We start from the raw sequence: 21,694 nt of genomic DNA on the forward strand, positions 1-21,694 counted from the left end.
CCTCCTTGGTGGGACTTTTTTTCCAGTTCCCGTTTTCCCACAGTAGGAATGAAAGGACTTTGAACTGGATAGTCTGGATATAAAATTAAATTCAACTGTTATTTTCACCAGTAAGGGGTTTATCTGCGTTTAACTCTTTCCCCCCAACCGCCCCCGGATATGTCCACTTTTGGTGTGCATGTCCTTTATTTCATTTTCAGTTTGTGTCTTTAATACACGAGATGTGCATTTTCATCAGCATATTCATTTTCAGTTTGGGTTTTTTGGTTTTTTGGGGGGGTTTTTGTTCTTTGGGTTTTTTTAATTTTTGGTCGGAGACTTGCATAACGCATTGGCAGCAGCTGTGTGATGCACAGTTCGAAAATATCTGTCAGTTCATGAGTAATTTGCAGAGTGGTCCTGGGAAGCACCCAGATTTTTCTAACTCTGTTTCTAACTATCTCTAATGTTGAGCAACGTTTTTCTTAACAGTCTGTATTGTGGGATTGCTAATGCTAGTGCCAGAAGCAAAACACTCTTAAAGTTCTGATGGAAGGACACGGTTGTAGGTAAATCTGAAACACTAGAGACCCATTCATTATCTCTGTATATTGTTGTCTGCCTGCTGTCTGTGTGCATGTGTGCTCGTGAAGTGGGAGCTGTGGAAGGAGCAGGGCAGGGTAAGGTAGATCTCTTGGCATTTCTCATTTGTGGCACAATGGAATGTTGTTAATTAGTGTCTGTGTCTGTGGTTGTGTCTGTGGTTGTGTACTTTTATGGGCAAGCTTGATAAACAGCAAGGACTGACAAGGCTTTTAACTCGGGGTGTGTGATCAGTTGCAGGAAAACATGAGTTTAGGGAAATAATTGATGTTAACTTGACACACGGTTGATTGTTTTTAAAGTAGGGGGGATGAAGAAACAAATGCAGAAAAGTGAGAATTCTGCATTGCCATTCAGTCTTTCAGATTCCTCTTGCTGGATCCAATACATTCCTCAAACCAGTATGTACAGATGGATCAGAAGTTGCAGCTCTTGTTGCTAGCTATTGGAAGATGCAAGCATCTTGAAAATGAGCACTTTTGTTGTAAGAGTAATCGGCACATCATGCAGAGAGAAGTGTGAAAAGGCAGTGGTAGAAACCCTGTTACTGGAAAGGCTGCAGTACAACCAGTAGTCTAAGCTGAGAGTTAACTAGTGGGAAATGTTAATGAGCTGTGAAAATCTGCTGAGTAATCTATGAGAAGTAGAGGTAGCTCTAAGAGAGCAAAACCACCAACAGCTTCAGTCACTGCTTCACAATGTAAAGCCCAGCCTTTGTGGAATGGTTAAGTACTTGTCTAGGCAAAGCTAATGGAATTAATCAAGTAGAGTAAGAAGTGTTGGAAATCTGCTGCTGTGCTCAACATCCATCAGCTTTTGAACTGATGGTGCACAATCTCAGTGCACCCCTGACGTCCCCTCATCTCTGTTTTACCTTAGACAAAACATTGCTGACCTGGAACTCTTAATCTGCCCGAGGCCTCCTGCATTGTCCCCTTCCAGCTGCTGTGCTGCTTTCTCATTGAATGGGTAATCTGGGTGTTCCTTCAGCTCACAGTTCTTCCTCTCTCTTCCCATCCAGCCTATCCAAATCCTGCTAATTCTGTCTGCATGACAGCTTTTCCTGTTCATGCTGCTGAGCTTTCACCCAAGATGTCAGTGATTTTGCATCTTGGTTACTCCAACATCATTTCTTTGGCTTTTGGCAGCTGTCATGTGGCCTGGTTTGTATCTCTTCAGAATATTGCCACTAAAGACTTTTGTAGCCTCACATTTGACAGGGAATCAACCTACATTTGATTCCATCTGTGTCATCTCATGCATAAGCTGCATGTCCTGGACACGAGTATCTGTATTGCTTATTCAGTTTCCTCTTCTGAAACCCTTTCTAAAATGCTGGTTTTTTTCATGCCTACAAAAACTTGACTGTGATTAGTCTATTTATATGGGAAAACTACTCCTCATTGCTTCGTGCTGTTACTCTGCCTGCCCAGTCTGTATTCATCTACTGTGCTTTGTGTATCCTTAACTCTTTTTATACCTGAGTTATTATTACCTCTTTGAAGCAGGTATTCGTTTGTTCTCATTTATCTTGCTCTCTGGGGCCTCCTGAGGGATTAAGTCTGGTAGGATGTAGAAAGTTGCATGTCTTTACAGCTTACTTTGCTGAATCAAAATTGCTTTATTCCTGAATAACAGGTGCTTCTTCCTGTCCCTCGTGCTCAATTCCTGTGTGTCCAGAGATGGTTCTAAAGCTGTGTGACACTTGATAAGGTCTGGTCACAACTGGAGAGAGCTCTGTGGCAAGAGCAGTGTGTCAACTCTGTAGGACCCACTTAGGCTTAAATTTCCTTTCCCAAAACTTGTCTGCTGGGATTAATGTGTGTTGCATCGCTGTTTGTTACATCCTGAATAATGATTCTTAAGATTCTTAGTCAGGTTTGTCATTGTCCTCACCAGTAAAATATAAGGTATCATAAATAGCATTAACTTTTCTTGTTTCTGTGTCCCAGTTGTTCTGTTTCAAATTCTTTGCTTTGGTGTAGTTCTGTCAGAAGTGCTGTACTTGCCAGTATTAGAAAAAATTCCATTCTCATGAAGAACTCACATTGTGACTAATAAATTCAAATTGCTGATATATTTTCTTATTTGGAAGTCCTTGTCAGCATGGTCCAGTTGGACAGCATGTTGGAGGACTCCACCCTGTTCGTGTGGATGGGACCTGTCCTTGTTGCTGTCCTTGCAGAGGGAGCTCAATGCAACCACCTGCACTGGGCCTGAGGTGTAGACCCCAAAATGCAAGAATGGCTTAGGCATGGAAGCAAACCACTTCCTGCTCTTGAGCATGGCCTGGCACTTACAGCCTCATCAGAATTACACGTGAACTTGGATCCCGCCTCTGTGTTACCTGAGGTCCTACTGACACAAGAAAATTCATTGTTTTGTTAGTCTTGTATTACTGATGACAAAAAAACCAACCCAGTGTGTCCACTAGTAGAAAGGTGAAACTTTGAAAGTAGTCAAGAACATTTGTGTAGGAACGCTTTAGATCGAGGCAGGCAGGAATCGCTGGTTCAGCATTAGCAGCACTTGGCTGTTGTAATGTGTTACTGTGAGCAGCACTGTTAATCCCTTACCCAAATGGGATTCAGGCACTGCAGGTTGTGTGTTAGAGGAACACAGGATCCAATACTCTTGGCACGTTGTTTCTTTTTAGTAAAGACATTCTTCCAGCTCATCTTTCAATACACATTCCTTGGGCACAGTAAGTGCAGAGCAGAATCTGCAGGCTGGAATTCCTTGGACATGCTAATAGGAGTAAAGTTTTAAGGAAGAGTTTGGAGTGTGACAGAAGTATGGGAATGCAGAAGCTAGAAAATAAGGAAGTGAAACATGGCATAACAAATGCACTCAGGGCAGAGTGAAGGAAAGGGAAGGATGTTGTATTTTCATAAACTTGCCCAAAATATTCTGTAGGCTTGCAAACATCGTTCATTTGGTCTACTTCGAAATATTGAGGATTTTTTTCTTTTTAATATGAACTGTTGATTTTGAAATGGAATTATAGAACTCTGAAGTAGATTTATCTTTCAGTTACAAGTAGCAAATAAAATCATTTGCATGGTAAGCTTGTATAAACAAAAAGAGAGGTAGTCTAAGTTATAGGCTTAAGTATATGAGCCTGAAATTCCAGAGGCTTTCTTTAACCAGCTCCTATGCTGGATGTTTATTATTGTTTTCATATCTGTTTTGTCATGGAATGTGCATGATGGGAATTACTGAACACATTGTGTTGGGGTTCACATTACATTACATCGATCACTACTAGCTTGCTTTGTAGAAACCTTCAGAGAAAAATAAACAAATTTGATGAAAGATTGATGGGACGGCACCTAAAATTCCTTGCTGATAAAAACGTGATGTGAAGTATGTTTGGTTTTTTAAAAAGATGACTGGAGAGACTTAACCAGGTTGTAATCTGTGAAGCTGAGCTACACCTACTCTTTCATGAGTCTGTTCTTCGGTACAGAAAACACGTGCAACTCAAATTTATTTGTGTAGGGACAGTGTGAGGCTTCTGCTATAAACCACATATAAAGGTGTAAGCAGCACTAGGAAGCTGGTGATTTTTTTTTTAAACAGTACTTGTTAGTGAGGCAGATGAGGCAGAAGTGCGTTCATACATCAACTACCTTGATTATTTGTAGCTTCTGGGGGATCTCTTGAGTCTGTGCTTTCACTTTTGTAATATTAAGATCCTTTTAATCATAAGGATTAAAATGTTTATTGAGTGATGTGTTAGGGAGGATTCTGCATCTTGTAGCTATGTTTAATTAGGAAAGGATAACTAATTGAGGGGTGGAGATTACAGAATGGAAAATGTGTACTGATCAATCTCTGCTTACACATTTTAGTTACTCAGACAGGTTCACGGGAAAGCAGAGGCAGTTGACAAAGCCATCTGCTAATCTAGTCCTACATTTCTCTTTGTCCACCTCTGGGCCACAAGTTGCAACATTTGGAGGATTTCTTTTTCTTTTGCTATCCAAGTAAATTAAAAGGTTTTCTTAGCATTCTGTCTGCTTATCTTCTGAAACTTTGAAACACATTTCACAGGATCTTAGACATTGCCTGAGAGGTCACTGAAGCCAACAGAAATAACAAAAAATTAAATTCTTCATTCTGCTTGGTGGAAAGAGTGTCTAGATGGGTTTACCCACCAAAAGAAGAAAATGATGGTCTGAAAGGATGTAAACTACAATCATTAGGGAATGACAGAAGTCCACAAACAAATGTAAATTAATGTGGACAAGATCTAAAACTAGCATGTTTGATTGTTTTTAATTAGTTCATAGAAAGGACAATGGTGAAGGATAATAGATAGGTCTAAAAGACATCTTAGATGCCAGTATAAAGTTACAGAGAAAAGAAATAAAAGCTGATATTGGAACTATAGTGAAAAATATTAAGGAAAATCAAAAAGCCCAAGGTACAGAATAAGATGCAACTAACAGAAAAGAGCAAACATATCGTTTTCTCTGGGAAAGTCCACTCAGTCAGGCCACTTGTGTCTTTTTAATATAATCAGCCTGAACCATAAGGACCTACAATGAGGATATTTCAAAATACAGAAAAGGAGAGAGCCTGACACACTAGAAATGTGAAACTGGACTTAAATAGGAAGAGTCAGGCTTTGCTGTTGTGGTAACTGATGCATGCCCAGGGTACAAAAAAGCATTTCTAGAATATTATAACATGAAAAATTGAAAAGCTTATGAGAATTTAATGGCTTCATTTTTCTAATGCACGCTACTCATGAAACTTGCAAGTAATGTTCTGCTGCACCTTGGGGGTATAATGTAATGCAGCAAAAAATTCTTGGTAATGCCACTTGGAGCTAAGCTTTCATTTGTGCAACAAATGTGATCTGTGGCAACAATCCCTTGGGAATGAGCTGCAGCAACATCACCTTAATGAAACATGAACTGAATGCCACTGTGGTCCCATCAACTTGTCAAAAACATAACCTCCACCTTACCACTTTATCATTCAGCAATATGTGACTCAGCTTTAGTGATGCTAATTTGGATTTATTTGTGGTTCCAGTACCTGAGAAACTTCTGGGGGAATGAAAGGGCAGAGGCACAACAAAATAAGCAATTTGGAGATTTTTTTGCACAGAGAAAAGCATTGGTAATTTCATAGTCTCGTGGTTGTTCTTACCTAATAAAGGATCCCAGATGCTTCTCCCTAGAAACTTCTGTCTGTATTTCTGGGATTACTTCTGAGACCAAATTGTGACAGACTAGATCTGGTGTCCTAGGTAAGGTCTGCTGTAGATATTGATATTATTTTATATCTCACAAATACAAGAAATCCTTTTCTCTCTCATAATGATCCAGAAATCTAGTGCCTTGCCTGTGTGTAGCAAGAAATTATCTTTCTTATGGGCAATTCACAGAAGCTTTTTGAGAAATAAGCACAGGTAAGCTGCAGAACCTTCTCCATGAATTTTAAACAAAAGTGCTGCTTCATGATAGGTAGCCAATGGTCTTAATTCAGGTATATCCTTCCTTATGCTCCACTTTCCTTCCCAAAGAAAAAAAAAGGTTTTATAGGTTAAAAAAGGGAAACTGTAATACAAAATCCAGAAGACCTGACAAGTATACAGTCCTGAATAATTCCAAGTTCAGGTTAAAATAAAAGAATAGATTACAAAAGTAATCTATAAAATATAAAGTATAGAAATGCTCAGGTAAAGCAGTCTGTACTCTTAGCTGGGTAATAACAACACCGGGAAAAATAAATTCAGGCAATCAGACTGTTCTTACCAAAGGCATTTATCTCAATAAGACAGCCTAGCCATCTATAACAAACTGCTTCATCTAATCAGAGACCACACAAATGCAGCAGTTCTGGCTGTAGCCAATGCAACTCCACAAATTCATTATTTTGAGTGTGCTGAAAATAAAAGTCACACTTCATTACAGCTCCAGGTGCCCCATTTATTTTCTTGCTTTCCAGAATGAGATAATACCATAGTTTCTAGACAGCCATTAAGAGGGAGAAATGTTACAGGCTGTACATTATTTCTTGTCATAGGAATAGCTTTACTGATAGGTTAGTAAACAGAAGTGAAATATCAAATGGGTTCTGCTTTGGTTCAAAGCACCTTGCTGAGCAGTGTGATCAGCTGCAGGACTGGCAGCCAGCACGATTATTCGGAGTACAAGTACCCCCCATCCCAACAAACTTCACAAATAGCTCCACTGAAAACCTGGGTGTTGAGTTAGATACTCACAAGTTGATGCATTTGCTTTAGGGGATGGTTTCACAAAATTTAGTCCAAGTGACTTGTAAAATGTTATATAGGAAGCTTGTAGCAGAGCTGAATGCAAAAAATTTGGGCTTGAAGTCCATATCTCCTATTTCAGACAGCATTCTCATACTTTTAAGCATAAAGACCATATTTTAACTCTACAATGAAATACAGGAAAATGAATTTATTAGGAACTGAATTTCCCTCATCAACAAAACATTGGACCGAGGCAGATTTTTTTTGAGTGCAGGTTATGTTAATATTGTAAACTCAGCTTGTGCATCCTTGATACATTAATTTCTTTCAATATGTTGCATCACTTTTTAAAGTGACTGGTGGCTGATATTTAAAGGACTGCTTAGAGCTGTTGTGCTCTATATATTTTCAGATTAAAAAAAAAGTGTGCTGTGACAAATGTTTCCTTTTGATCCCAAGACACTTAAACAAAAGTTCTAATTGCAGTCCATACAGAAACCTGTGAGGACCTGAATAGCTGCAGGCTCGTAGCAGAGGCTGGTACTGCTGTCATACTGTCAGACACAATGGGCTCCCTCTCACTGATACACTCAAGGATTTGACGTGAAAGTCACAAAGACAAGGGATTAAAAAGTGTGTAGGTCTTTGGCCTTTGGGAAGGATTTCTGGTCTTTCTCAGTGTAGAATACCTACAACATTTTAGAATCCTGGAAGCACTAAGTGTTTGTTGGAGATTAACTACTCTGCCCTTCCATTTGAAGCAGAGTTATTGCCAGCACCAGCTCAGCAGTGGCTCTGTTTAGCCAAGTTGTAAAAATCTCCAAGGACAGAGATGCCTATCTGAGCAGCTGTTCTGGTGCTGCATCACCTTTCTAGTAAAAAGGAGGTTTTATAATACCCAATTTGAAGTCTATGAGCTGCAATATGTGGCTGTTGCCCCTCATTATATCTCCTGGCAAGGCTGAGAGAAGTTGTGTTCTGCTGCCTTTGTAACTGCCCTTCAGATAGCTGCAGGCAGCTCTTAGGCTGCTCCTTGGCCACCAAGAGTTTCTTCCACCATAAAACTAATTTTGATTATAAATAAAATCTAATCCAAATCTCTTGCTCCTTCAACATACAGGTTCATGTGCAACTCTGAAATGGGGAGTAGTGTTACTATTAACTGGAATTAATTCATATGTTGTCTGGTGATGTTCACCACACCAGCGATACAGGTGCAAATATGAGGCACCTTATTATTGTCTATCCTGATTACCTGCAGGTTAGAAGGTTTCACCTAAAAACACCCTTGACAGGAGTTCACAGCTTGTGAGTTCTGTTTGGAGTTGGAGCAGCAATAAGTTCAGGCTAGGTGAAGACTGTGGGAAGGTTGTGAATTTTCTGTGGGTTAGTTACTTTGTACAAGGTTCTGGTATGGGCAAGCCCTGGGAATTCAGAAAGCACTGGAAATCCTGCGCTCTGGTATTTTAAAAACAGGGAAATAGTGTATAAATATACTTTTTATATACTATAAATATAGTAGCGGTATCTGCGTCCTCATGGCAGAAGGGAAGATATCTGCAGTGTCAGAAGAGAGGTCTCAGGATAATCCCAAAATCCTAAGGACAGTTTAAAGGCCGATTTTTACACTGGGGTTCATCCTTCTATGTCTTTCATGTTACTTAATCCCTCATGCTTGTGCAAAGCAAATAAAAGAACTATTACAGGGATCTATTAATTTCCAGTTTTGTGTCCCCTCCCTTAAAACGGTGGTTTTTCCACTTTTCATCTTCCATAGCTTATCTTCAAAATGAAGTTACTTCTATTTAACCATAGCTTGAGAATTCATTTATGCTTTCTCAAGCAGTTTTCTCACAGAGAGATGAGTATCTTTGTCTTGTCACTTCACTGTACAGAAGGGGGAACTGACACTGAAGGAATTCTGCAGCTGTGATAATTATCCACTATTTTCTCACTTGTGAAATGCAAAGTATGAGTGGCACCTGATCAGACTAGGATCTGTGCCACAAGCCCAATTTTAGCTCAACCAGCAATAATAGTGTGAAAACGTGTGCATCTATGTATATCTATAATGTATATGCATGTATGTGTAGAAAATGTTGTGTAAGAGAAAGCCAAATGCTCTTGGTTCTGTAAAGCAAAAGCTGCCTCTATGACATTGTAAATGTCAGATCTTTGCAGTATCAACCACCACCCAAACATTGTGTTGACTGGATTTAAAAAAAAAAAGTTAATATTCAGTTTTCATCTAGGCTCTTAAATCCAGAGGATAAATTCTTGAGAGCAGGGGAGCACCCAGCAGCTCTTCTTCCTGCCTTTGGCAAACCCAGCCTCTCTGCTGTGGTCACTAAGAGGAATCTTTGAAAATCCTGTTTATTTTGTGGCTGTTCAGCAATTTTAAGCATCTGTCTTTGAACAGATAAGTGAACAGAGATAACTGGGCTGTCTGACCTCACTGTATTCTGTTTATTCACGATATTTACTGTACTGCAGCACTCTTCATTACTCCGAAGTCTAAAGGCAAAGCATTGGTGTATGTGATGGTGTAGTGATTTTCAAACATTCTTTGTGAAGGCTTCTCAAGGCTGAAGATCTGGCCAAACTGCGTGTACTGTGCTTTTCCTGCAGCTTTGTGATATCCACTTGCCCCACTCCCGGCCAGCTGAGCTCCCCCTCGTGCGCCTCTTTGGGACAGTGCTGTCTTTTCCCATGTTGCTCATCCTCTTTCCTGGGATGCTCTGCCTCCCTAATTAGATCCCAGTCGTTTATTTGCGACATCCCAGTTTGATGGCACGGAACTGGAGAAAGTGCTGTCTAGTGAAAAAGGAGGAGGATTAGAGGAGCTCACTTAGCAAGGCACTAAGTGGATGGTGTTACCAGGAATCCCTTCACACAATGAACTGATTAGTTTAAACGCCCTCGATTGCACGAGGCACTTCATTTCCAACCATTCTTTTGTCTCGCCTTCATTCAGCTGCACAATACTTTCTTCATGCCGCCTGCACGGTGCTTAACTTGCAATCATGCCTTTCCTATTGTTACTAATTACAATAAATATCTTGGAAAATAGCAAAATGTTGATGTTAATTCTCAGCTTCTGTCGTTTTGGCTGAATGATATTGTCCTGGCAAGCTTCATTTCCTAATGAACCACGTTATCTTTATGGAGCTATTTCATGGGATCCAACGTTTAAATTTTGTCTCTGGTGCCTACAAGTGGGGCTTTAGTGGTAAAACACATTTGAAAGGTTCTTTCTGCCAACCAGAAGAATGGATCATTGCACTCACCTGGCCTGCAGCGTTGCTGCAGCAGTGACTGAAGTAATGCGGTTGGTGAAGGTGAAAAACTGTGAAAGAAGAGTGGGGACCCAAGGCTGTGGTGGAGCTGTGATGTAGCTGTCCCTGTGATGTAGCTGTCCCTGCAGCTTCTGCATGTGCTACGTGTCACATGTAGAAATGGAAGCTTGCTGTTTGGCCAAGGCTAGCATTTGGCTGGGACACTGAACTGGAGTTCTGGGGTTATGGAAGAATTTCCTACCTTATTGTGGGTTCCTACTCAAAGTTAGAAAAGATTCTTTAGTCTGTGCGCCTTGTTTTTGCAACTGCGTAATGAGAGTGATTCTTTTGTACATGTTTATCTGTTTATTCTATTTATGCTTCATTTCTGTATCTAGAAATGTCCTATTAATTGTGAATGCAGTGCTTACAGCCCTGAGGCAGTACTGAATTAGGTTTTAGATTACTACAAAATATATCAAAGCAGGAAATTAGAATTCATCCAGTCAGTTCTTTCAGTCGGCTTTATAACTCAAAGAAACAGGTGCACTCCATGTAAGGCATGTTCCTTGTGTTACAAATCAGTGGTCAGGCTTTTTTTTTTCTTTCCTTTAAAAAGATATCTGATGTGTCTCTCTGAAAAAAACTCCAACTGTTGCTTTCCATAGTTTGAAAGAGTAGTAATAGGAAATGTGTACCTTGTCAATGATGGTGTATTTCCTAACATACTACTTCTTTTGAGGTCACTGGTGTAATAAATAAAGCCTGATAGAACAACAGCATTCCTGCCTGGCTGTGGAGGACTACAGCTAAATGCTGATTACAGCAGCTTTCAGAGATGGGACCTTTTCATCTAGGCCTACCTGATGGCTTTCAGTGTCTTTTAAAAAGGTTCAGACTATGTAGAATATTCTACTATAATGCTGTCTTTAAGGTCATATACGGGGCAGTATTAAAACAATATAAAAGAACATTGCTTTTCTTTGCTGTGTGTTGTGGCATGTGAGACTGGGTTTTAAAAGGAGCATCTTTAAATCTGTAGTAATGATGATTCTGCATATGGAATGAGTGAAAATTGTTTAGTTCTCTGGAAGTGCTCAGACTGCTAATGCTGAGCTTCAGTCCAGACCTGAGTATTCACAAATGATGAATTAGGCTAACAGTTGGCAACTGATGCTGTTCACAGAATCAGGAATGTTTTGTGGTCAGCTGTGGCTCTCCTGGTGACACATCTGTGGCTATAAAAACAAAGCTAGTGAGCCAGGTTGAGAATTCACCTGCATCTGGATGGTAAAGTTATTAATGCTCCAGTACATGAGACTTTGAAGCACTTTGAGGCTTGCTGTCGATCATGAATCTTGACAAATGGACAGCAATGCACTGGCACCAGCTCACAGACCTGTGTTACTGGAGTGAGTGAAAATCTGGGAGTTCACTTGTCAAAAAATGGAATCTTAGTCCCCAGGCATAGGAGCAAAGTTGAATTTTAGCATAGTTCTTTTTATAGTTTTCTTTGCTTCTTCCAGATGTATAAATGCAGCCATATTCTGCAAATAAATTCATTTTTTAAGAACTTTTTTGGTGCTCAAAGAATTTTCTGTAATTCCATGATGAATTTTCTGCTTCTGTGGTTTTGGAGAAACAGCTGCTTCACTCATGTCTCATAAGTGATCACTGGGTTTGTACTGGTAGTGAGTATTATGGGAGAAAGAAAATCTCCTTAGCAGGCTAAAGTCAAGACACTGCACTATTATAAAGTCTGCTATAATCTGCCCTAGGCAAAAAGCAAATTGATGCATCTGTCCCACTGCCAGAATGATCTATAGAATGTTGAATATCTAGACATTGTTTAGATCTGTCCTGTTCAGGCCTGTTAATTTATGAATCTCTGTTCTTAATTACAGTAGTACTTGGGCAGCAGTAGGCAAGAACATGGAGTGAGGCAGATAGAAAGCAGCAAGTGTAAAATACAGCAGATTCACAAATGTCTACAATTAATATTTTTAACAAATGCATCATTGTTTCTTTGTGTTGCCGCCTGCTGTTTTCCCTCCTCTTTCTCTGCATGCTCAATATTTTTCTCCCATCTGTCCCTTGCTCCTTGGCTGTAATGATGGGACAGATGTACTGCCTCCTAAGTCTTCATCTTAGGGCTTGTATTAAAACAACCTCATTGCTCCATTCCTCCCTTGCATTCTGTGTGTGTTCATGTTTCTTTATCATCTCCCCCTCCTGCATTCTCTCTGTGCTGTGTATGGAGATATATATATATATATATATAAAGACTAATGTGCTATCTCTCATGGTCTGAGTAGAACTACTACATACATAAGGTATGAAATATTGATTGTTATATATACATGTACATATATGTATATACTTATATATAAATATGTATGTGGGTATGTGTATATATGTACATATATATGTATGTGTACATCTAAAACTATGTGTTGGTTGCCTTGTACCTTTCACTGTAGAAGATTCTTTGTATGGTTTCTGTGATGTGAAATAACACATTCTTCATTGGAACTGGCCCTTCAAACTCTGTAAGAAAAGCTTTTAAGCAAAAAACCTCTACATATTCTTCATGAGATTCTGTTAGGATCAGCTGGGCTTTGAACTGTTAAAAACTGCCATTTCTGTTGGATGTTTTCCTCAGGAGATATTTTGGGTATATTAAATAATGGCTTTCCAGCCTGCGCAATGGATTTTTTAGGTGAGACCTTTCCCCAAATCTTCGTTCGCGAAGATGGGCCATTATTATTATTATTAAATAATGGCTAGAGAGAAAAAGCAGCAAGAATAGCATCTGCTATACTTGGAGGGTCTGAGAACACAGAGCTGAGTCCATCCGCCGCAGGTCACCGCCTTCCTCTCCTGATGTGCAGGCTGCACTGTGAAAAGGTCATGGTGCAGACCTGCTGGAGGAGGGAGGAAGCAAATGTTATTGTTAATGGTTTACTGTTTTCTTTTAGCAGAAGCAGCCCTGGAAGTTTGTACCAAAATTCCCCCTAGAAGAGATGATTTCACAGTTAATACAATCATCCCCCACCTCGCGTTAGGAAATACCAGTGCATTCCCTGTGTCTGCAACTCAGTTCTTGTCACCTCTTGCAAATGATCTCTGTTGTAGCCTTTGGATTTTAATATCCTGAGCAACAAACTATTTTTTCCCTAAAACATAATTTTGTCTTCAGTGTGTAGGTTAGACTGAGACTAAGATTTGATTTGTCTGTGCTGCTGACACATGCCCAGTACATGGAGCAGGCTGACCACTCTTGAGTTCCTCCACATTGCTAGAGATTGGAAAAACCTGCTTGCTGCTCAGATTCAGAGCTCTCACAAAACATGATAATGGATTTAATATAAGTGAAAAGTGCAGCGGGGTAGTAAGGAGCTATTTGCTCTTCAAGCCCTTATTGGATGGAGCAACAAGTGCTGGCCTTGGAATTTCAGCAAGATTCAGATTAGGCTTTTAGCAAAACTCTCCAAAGGCAAAGACAGTAAAGGGCTGAGATAATCTGTGTGCAGGGACCATGCATGTTTGGAATTCTTTAGCAGATTAGATAAATGTTTGTCAAAGACCAAGTATTGATCCATATCTTGAATATTGCTCTTTCCAGTGCAACAAATCAAAGCTTCCTGTGTAGGAAAGCTCCGATGGGGGTAAGTGATGTTGAAGTAAGCTGGCTTGAAACCAGCCCTGCTTGTGCCCACTACATCCAGACAGGTTGGAGGAAAGACTGGGTTTATACTAAGGCACAGTGCAAGAACTTCATCCCCAGTACAGTTCCAGAGCTTTGTCTAAGCCTGCGTCTGCCAACGTGCTCAGCTGCAAGTGCTGTGATGGCAGGAGGGTTATGCTTGGACCTGTGCTTGATTGATAGTCTTTTTCTACATTTTAGAGTTACTCTGGCTGCTGTGGACCTGTATTTTTCAAAGTTTGATCGTTTGGTTGCAAACATATAATATTTTTTCAATATGTGTTGCCACATAGCTGGCAAGGTTTTATATTCTGCAGTATTTGCACAGTATTTTCCTTCCCAGACATTTGTACTTATTTCAGATCATGCTGCTGAGTCCAGTGGATGTAACTAAAGCAGAAGGTTTTTCCTAACAGCAATAAAAGATGCAAAGTGACCATAGTCCCAGTCGTGAGGTGTGCTTTTAAAATAATGAGCAACCTTGTTTAGTTTAACCCTCACTTTTTTATTTTGAAATTTATTTGTGGTTGTTTTGCCTTTTTTGTTACCAATAGTGAGGCAGATACTTTCTGTGAGAATCTATTTATCATATTTCATAAGATGGAGAAGGTAAAATGAGTCAGTAAATGTGAAGGACAATTTTGTGTCTCCAAGTCCTACCCTGATATTACTTTTAAACCAACTTTACTTCGAGTTTCTAGCTGCAGGTGTAAATTAGCCAGTGATTCCCACAGCCCCACAATGTAGCTGCATGAAAAAAGCCAAATTCCAGGCCAGGTCTGCAGTCTTTCCATGTGAGTCTGCCTTCTTTTGGGGATGCTCTGGAGACACCACAGTGTGTGTATGAATTGGAAGGCTGAAAGACTGACTGTGGAAGCAGAAACATGTTCATTTTGTTCTGTATTTGCTAGCATACTGTAGTACTCAGGCACTTAACTGAAAAATAATAGCACGTAAACCAAAAGTTGGGCAGAAAGAGCTGAAAGATATTTTCTGTTTTAACATAAAATCATACTGTAGGCAGAAGTACAGGGGAAAAGAAACAAAGCACAATTTTGTCAACTGTTGTTTGAATATTTTTCTCTAAGCCCAGCTCTGAGAGTGCACTATGTGGTTACGTAAGAACTTGTGGCTTCTTGAAAATCTGTGTATCTGAAGGCTAAAAATCCAGAAAGAAAATAGAAAGAATGGCAAATGTTGATTTTATAATGTGGGATTATTTTTAGGTTTGTTCTCATTACATTTTAGGGAACCTGCCCCATTGTATTTTGTGTCCTTGAATAAACTGAGCATTTTGAAGATATTATAAAAGTGAATGTGCTTAAAAGCAATGGATTTTGAACTAGAAAATGTTGGTTGTAAGTCAGAAGACGCATTACTGGCAAAGTGTATTGTATATTGCTGTACAGTTCAACAGTGCAGGAACTTCATTTCCACAAGGACTGTGTATATCTAGAACATAAAGAAAGGCGTACTTAAAATACTGTTGTGAGGAGGAGAGGCCAAAGGTACTCTTTCATGTCTTAAAGGAGGCTGGGGCCCCTCTTAGCAGGCAAATTCACAGGTTAATTAGGACTTCAGGGTTTAGGCCATTCATTACAGGTTTCAAAATTATTTTCTTCGTTTCTCCACCTGTCATGTACACAACTGCTTGGTTAGACACTTAGCATGGTAAGTGCATGCGTTCTTCCCTGTGACAGCCTGTGAAGTTGTGCTATACATTGTGGGCAGGACGATTCCCAGACCTTTACCGCTGGCAGCAGCTCCTTTGTGGGTTGAACTCAAAGGGGTGACCTAAACTGAGACCGTGAGCTGGGGAGAGCCTTGTTCAAGAGCTGAAAGGGTCTGCTGAGGCTGCGGGACTTCCCACCCCACTTCTCTGATGGATTCTCTCTCTCAGGCAGGAATGGCATCTCCTGAAAATCCCGAGCAGTTGATCATTGCCCTGGAACCCGAGGCTGCCTCTATCTACTGCCGAAAGCTGCGCCTGCACCAGATGATCGAGCTGAGCAGTAGGGCCCCTGTCAACGGCTACAGCCCGAGTGACACCATTGGGACTGCATTTACACAGGGTACTTCATTCACTTCCTGCATTCTTACCCATAACTTTGCTTTGTGCATGAGGGTTGTTTTCTTACTGTTTCTTGTTGTCCTTGTTCTCTTGAAGTGTTTCAAGCTATCAGTTTGCTCTTATAAACTGTTTTGCTGTTTGTTGTAGATAGACTAGTTTAGACATTGATCCAGCAGATGTCACAGAATGGTTTCGGTTGGAAAGGACCTTAAAGGTTGTCCAGTGCCATCCCCCTGCCATGGGCAGGGACACCTTCCACAAGACCAGGTTGCTCAGAGCCCCATCCAACCTGGCCTTGGACACTTCCAGGGATGGGGCATCCACAGCTTCTCTGGGCAACCTGTGCCAGGGCCTCCCCACCCTCACAGGAAAGAATTTCTTCCTTTAATTTTAGCATGCAGGTAGCTTCTTGCCTTGCCTTTTTTTGGCTCTTGTGGGAGTCTTTTAGTATTTTCACAGCAGTATTTTTCTGCCTTAATTTAAGTCAGTACTTCATGTTGGATCATTTTTTTAGTTTAATGTGTTGGAAACAATTATGTGTTTGATTAGCTGCATTATTGAAGCAGTGTTAAAGAACTGGATCTGCAATGAAACTATTAGTCTGAGGTGTTTCAGAGTTTTGGCAGATGCTTTGTGGTGTCATCTTTATGAAATACCATTAATTACTTTCAACACTCAGTGGAACACATGGTATTGGAATATAGCAATGAATTTATCTGCTCACAGAAGACCAACTAGATAGGGCACTTCTGATTTATTGACTTGGGATCTGTTGCTAGTGTCAGTGTTTGAAGACTGACTTACAGCGAGGGACAGGGCTTAGACCACAGTGCAAGTCACTTGCCAAAAAATCCTTCATCACCAGAGTTTTCTGATCTTGGTATGCTGCTGAAATTGGAGGGAAGTAGGAGAGAAAAAAAAAAATCAACAGCACTAAGAGTCGATTGCTGCATAATGCACATATTTACCATGACTGTGCACTGTGACAATTGCCCTAATATTAGCAGTAGTGGGACAGTCTATCCCAGAATGAATTTTTCAGAAGAATCTGTATTTTATCACATTTACTGTGTCAAAACAATAGAGGCAAATGGAAGATTAGGCTAGTAAAGCTATTCCTGCACTTAGCAGAGCATTTTTTTTCAGTTAGCAGAGTCACTACATCATTCTCTCAAATCCATGCCTCTCCTTGCCAGCTCTTGTCAGATGTGTTCAGTGTTTGGGGGCCCACGCAGAGTACAGGACACAATCTGTTCCAAAATACAGTCCCTTCAGGGGCCCCTCATTCATGTCCTGAACCATTCCAGTTCCATGTGATTCTACATGAACTCACTGTCAGACAACACAGGGATTTGCCTCTGGGAAAATAATAAAAAATAAGGTTTTGAAGCTGGGCAGAATCTGTTAGATCATGGATTTCTGCTAACCCTTGGATGGGATTACCACTCTCCTTCTTGACTTTGTATGGTAAAAGCTATTGGAGATGAGAAAGGTTTCATGTCAAAATTAATGAAAACAAAGTTTGGAGTGAATTAATTTGGGGTTAGAATTAAAATTTCATAAAGGCATGGCAGGCACCCAAGACAAGCTGAGAACAGATTAAGGAGAAAAAACCCTTAAATATAAACAGAGAGAAGCACTGCAAGGACCATATTATTGCCGTGAAGTCAAAACAAAAATTTTACTGTTCATAGTAGCCAGGATAAACTTAGTTCAGTTGTAGTTAAAGACTGGCTCTTGTGTTCACTTCTAGCCCACAGGATTGAATGAAAGGACCACCATTGAATTTTGGGGGCTCGTGTGTCAGGCCTTTCCTTGGACCTAGTGCTTGTTCTGTCCTGGAGTGCTCGTGGTGTGAGCTCCCGCTGTGCTGCCGAGTCAGTGCAGTGAGGCTGCTGTGGCATCCTGGGGCTCTATGGGGAGGGTACAGCAGCAGCTGGAACTGCTGCTCTGTGTTCTGGTGATAGACACTATAGAAACAGGAAGCAAAATGCATTCTGTGATTCGCACACTGATATTTTCAGAAGGAATTTTCACACATGACCGGATGCCTCTCCTCTGTAGTGTTTTATAAAATGCCTTTGAAGGTGAGTGAAGGATACACAGGGAATGTGGGGCTTTTTGATCATTCGGTTGTAGAGGTTGATTTAGAAGCATAAGGCAGAGATTCTCACTATTCTGCTTTCACTTCACAGACTGTTCTGCATCTTTTAAATGTCTAAGTAGCAGTTAAGTCTTGTAAGTTAACTGATTGTTATAACAGTATGGCTAGATTACGCTTAATTTTTAATTAATGTATATTTTAAATATTATGAGGGTTAGACCTCGTGATCACTGTGTTCTTAAGGTACTAATCTGAACAGCAGTGCTTTGGCTGCTAGTTTTGAGACAGACTGACATCCTGAAAGGCAGTGGGCTGGGGCTACTGCTGACAGAGGCTGTGACAAGCCAGTCCCCCCTACCTCACTGCCAGCCCATGCTTTGCAATCCGGAATATATTAAAAAGCCCCAAGTCAGACCTGTTTGTAGCTTTCTTATTCGGTTATTAGTATATATTATTTATTTATATTATTTATATTAGTTAATTAGTATATATTAAAATATATATAATAATATATATTAATAGCAGGGAAGATCAGTGTGGCTGAAAAGCATTTTTTCTTCTCCCTAGGAGTGATATTCTAATGTTCCTGATTCCAGTGCAGTAATTTTTGTTCATCTGTTTTGTTAAGAAGTGATACATACAGGCCTGTCAGCCTGCTTGCATAACCCTGCAACTTACAATACCCACTTCTTCATGCTTTCTTATACTCAGTAATTTATTCTCTGTCAATCCCTAGCTAAGGAACACGTGCGTCATAAACGACAGAGTCGTACCTTCATGGTGGAAAATGTCATAGGAGAGATCTGGTCCGAACTGGAGGAAGGTAGTGTCCTTTCTTGAATAAGCTTTGCTGTCACTGGTTTTATATTGCACGCAAATATTGTGTTTCCCACAAATGTGCTGGGCACTGCATTGTTCTCACCGTGATTATAAATAGGAAAAAACCCACAGGTTCATGTGCTGCTCTTAGTAACACTGAACTGCAATTCTGTATGCTCTAGCAAAATACGGTTTATTAAGGAGGTGGTAGAAAGCTATCCGGGTTTTAAAATGCATGCAGAATATTTTCCTCAGAATAGGCCTTTTAAATACTCCCCAGTACTAATTTGGAAGCCCACTAGAATGTACACAGCAGCACGAGCGGTGCCACTGATCTGCTTTACAGCTGCACTAAATCAATGGCTTTTGACATCTGACTTTTATATTTGTTATCAATCATTGCGTTATATTTACTAGTAATGATCAAGTCTTCAACACAGACATTCTGGCTTTCTGTAGGTCATTGTCTCTCATGGTGCTAGTGCCCCTGAGCAGCTGTCATTGCAGTGTGCTGGGGGGTAAGACTAATGTCAGTCCCATTGCCCTCTCCCTTCGGCAAACTAGGGGACCGGTACATCGTCGTTGACAGCGGAGGAGGCACAGTGGATATGACTGTCCATCAGATCAGGCTCCCTGAAGGACACCTTAAGGAGCTGTACAAAGCAACAGGTAACGTCACTTCCGTTGCTTGCTTTATGTCATTATATTGTATATTATATATTTATGTAATAGTTTGATTTGTCAGTGAAGGAAATGTGTGCCTTTATTACATTTTACTAACAGTTCTTCCTGAAATAAGACCAGCATTCAAAATTAATATAACCCAGCTGCTGGTCAGCAGACATGGATGAATCACTTAATGCACCTGATTCTTTTGAATGGCAAATCTAGCACTGGTGTCTGTAAGATTACCTCGGGAAACAACCTAGTAAAAGCAAATGGGAGAATGTACACATTTAGGAGAGTCTACTCTTAAATACAAGTCCAACCTACACCTCCTCATGTGTGGATAAGAAGGCAGTTTGCTTCTAATAAAAATATTTCTGATTTATAGTGGTAGTTTTACTTTGGCTATGATGATAGAGGAGTAGAAGTGAGGCAAAGGTAAGAGCATGTTGTGTATTAGACCAGCTGTTACATTTAGGAAAGACACCTCTTTCTGTAGACCTTCTCCCTTGACAGTCCTCATAGTCTTGCTCTGATGTGTATGTGGTCAACTAGAAATGTAATAAGCAGTTCAGGATATTAAAGCTGTGCTTTGTTTGTGGTACAGGTGGGCCATATGGTTCTCTAGGAGTGGACTATGAATTTGAAAAGCTCCTGTGTAAAATATTTGGAGAAGATTTTATTGAGCAATTTAAAATCAAGCGTCCTGCGGCCTGGGTGGATCTGATGATAGCATTTGAGTCCCGTAAACGGGCAGCAGCTCCAGACAGGACCAACCCACTGAACATCACTCTGCCCTTCTCCTTCATTGACTATTACAAGAAGTTTCGAGGCCACAGCGTAGAACATGCCTTGAGGAAAAGCAAGTAAGTAGGCAACTGAAACTAAACGGATGCAGAATTAACTACTGGTAGCAAAGACAAATAATTCAAATATCCTAATTACATGTAGACTGAAAGATAATAGTGTAAAAATGTAATAAGGATGTGAAAATGGGATTGCCTCCATTGCAGTTTCTGGAATGAAAAGTTCTGATCAATCTCTTGTGAAAGCTTTTCTGTACAAGACTTGCAGTTGTCAGGTATTGCTTTGTATGACTTTTGTTAGGCCACCACTGCATCACTTTCTTGACTTTGACTGTGTATTGTGAGTCCTTTTCATGTTAATTAGGAGCATCAGATCAAAGACAGAATTTGTTGCCTAAAAGTTAGTTACGTAGAACCTTGATTTTTATCAGCCTGGAACAAATCCAAGGTTGTGAGATGTGTAAATATGTTCATGGCTTGAGGACAGTTACTAGCAGGGTCAGATCACTGGTGAAAACATGTATTACTGCATAAAGATCTGCAAGGGGAAAGCACTCTTCTTTTGAAGTGATGGCAGGTTTTTGCCTTTTCTAGTATTTTACCAATTAGATAATTTGCTCGATAAGTAGGGAGACATATTCCCCTCCAGAGATTTTAATTCATGATTTTCAGTATCAAGAAGTCACCCTAATGACAAGATCATGGGCTGCTATAGAAAAGGAAGTGAGAAGAAAGTAGAAACGGGCATTTTGCATCTTTTGAAATTATGTACTACAGGAAACCTGGGGATAATGGCATAAAAGAGAATGAACAAGAGAGCCTGTGAATCTAGGGCAGAATGGTGGGACCTGAGAGGGAAATATTTGATATTTAGTACCTGTACCGTAGCATTTGTGGGTTGCTTCCAACTCAGCATATTCTGTGATTCTGTGAATGTAGTATGCAGGCAGGAACTCCTGCATCTCTTTCAAAAGTTATTGGTAAATGTACTGTAAGCCTAAATGACTTGAAATCCAGCTAAGAGTCACTTTCTAAATGAGCCTGAGGTTCTGAAATCATTAAAATTTCCCCCTCGCAAGACCATCTCCTTTTTATTAATAGTCTTAATGGTGAATCTTAGAGGGAATGCTAAAATTTTCCTTCAAATAAAATGAAATTAATTGGATAACAGGATAGAAGGAGTATAAAGGCTGACATATAGTGTGCATTAGTGAAGGGGAGATTACTGAGCTGTATAGATGTGTATCAGTGATGGAAGAACCTAATGGCTGTATTCACTTAATAAATGTTGTGCTTCATTAAAAATGTTGTGCTCTCTTCTGCCTCCCGAGGCTTCCAGACTTGCTTGTTTTCCTTGTGTGTTTCCCTTGCTTGTTTCCCGTGGCTTTGGCCTGCTGCTGCTGTAATCTAAATGTTGCCCTTCTGGGCTG

At 40.2% G+C, this 21,694-nt stretch overlaps 1 protein-coding gene across 2 annotated transcripts in view; it reads left to right on the top strand.

Annotated features, from left to right (window-relative positions):
• LOC113978565 (heat shock 70 kDa protein 12A) overlaps positions 1 to 21,694 on the top strand; it is a 55,028-nt gene that overhangs the window by 26,339 nt on the left and 6,995 nt on the right. For both annotated transcript variants that reach the window (XM_027705600.1, XM_027705601.1), the window contains 4 exons: positions 15,699 to 15,870; positions 18,710 to 18,796; positions 19,357 to 19,461; positions 20,066 to 20,324. In XM_027705600.1, the coding sequence (XP_027561401.1) occupies positions 15,699 to 15,870; positions 18,710 to 18,796; positions 19,357 to 19,461; positions 20,066 to 20,324 (623 nt within the window). The remainder of the gene's footprint in view (positions 1 to 15,698; positions 15,871 to 18,709; positions 18,797 to 19,356; positions 19,462 to 20,065; positions 20,325 to 21,694) is intronic.

This window comes from Neopelma chrysocephalum, unplaced genomic scaffold (genome assembly GCF_003984885.1).
Source record: "Neopelma chrysocephalum unplaced genomic scaffold, ASM398488v2 Primary Assembly neopelma1_347, whole genome shotgun sequence".
Classification (NCBI taxonomy): domain Eukaryota; kingdom Metazoa; phylum Chordata; class Aves; order Passeriformes; family Pipridae; genus Neopelma; species Neopelma chrysocephalum.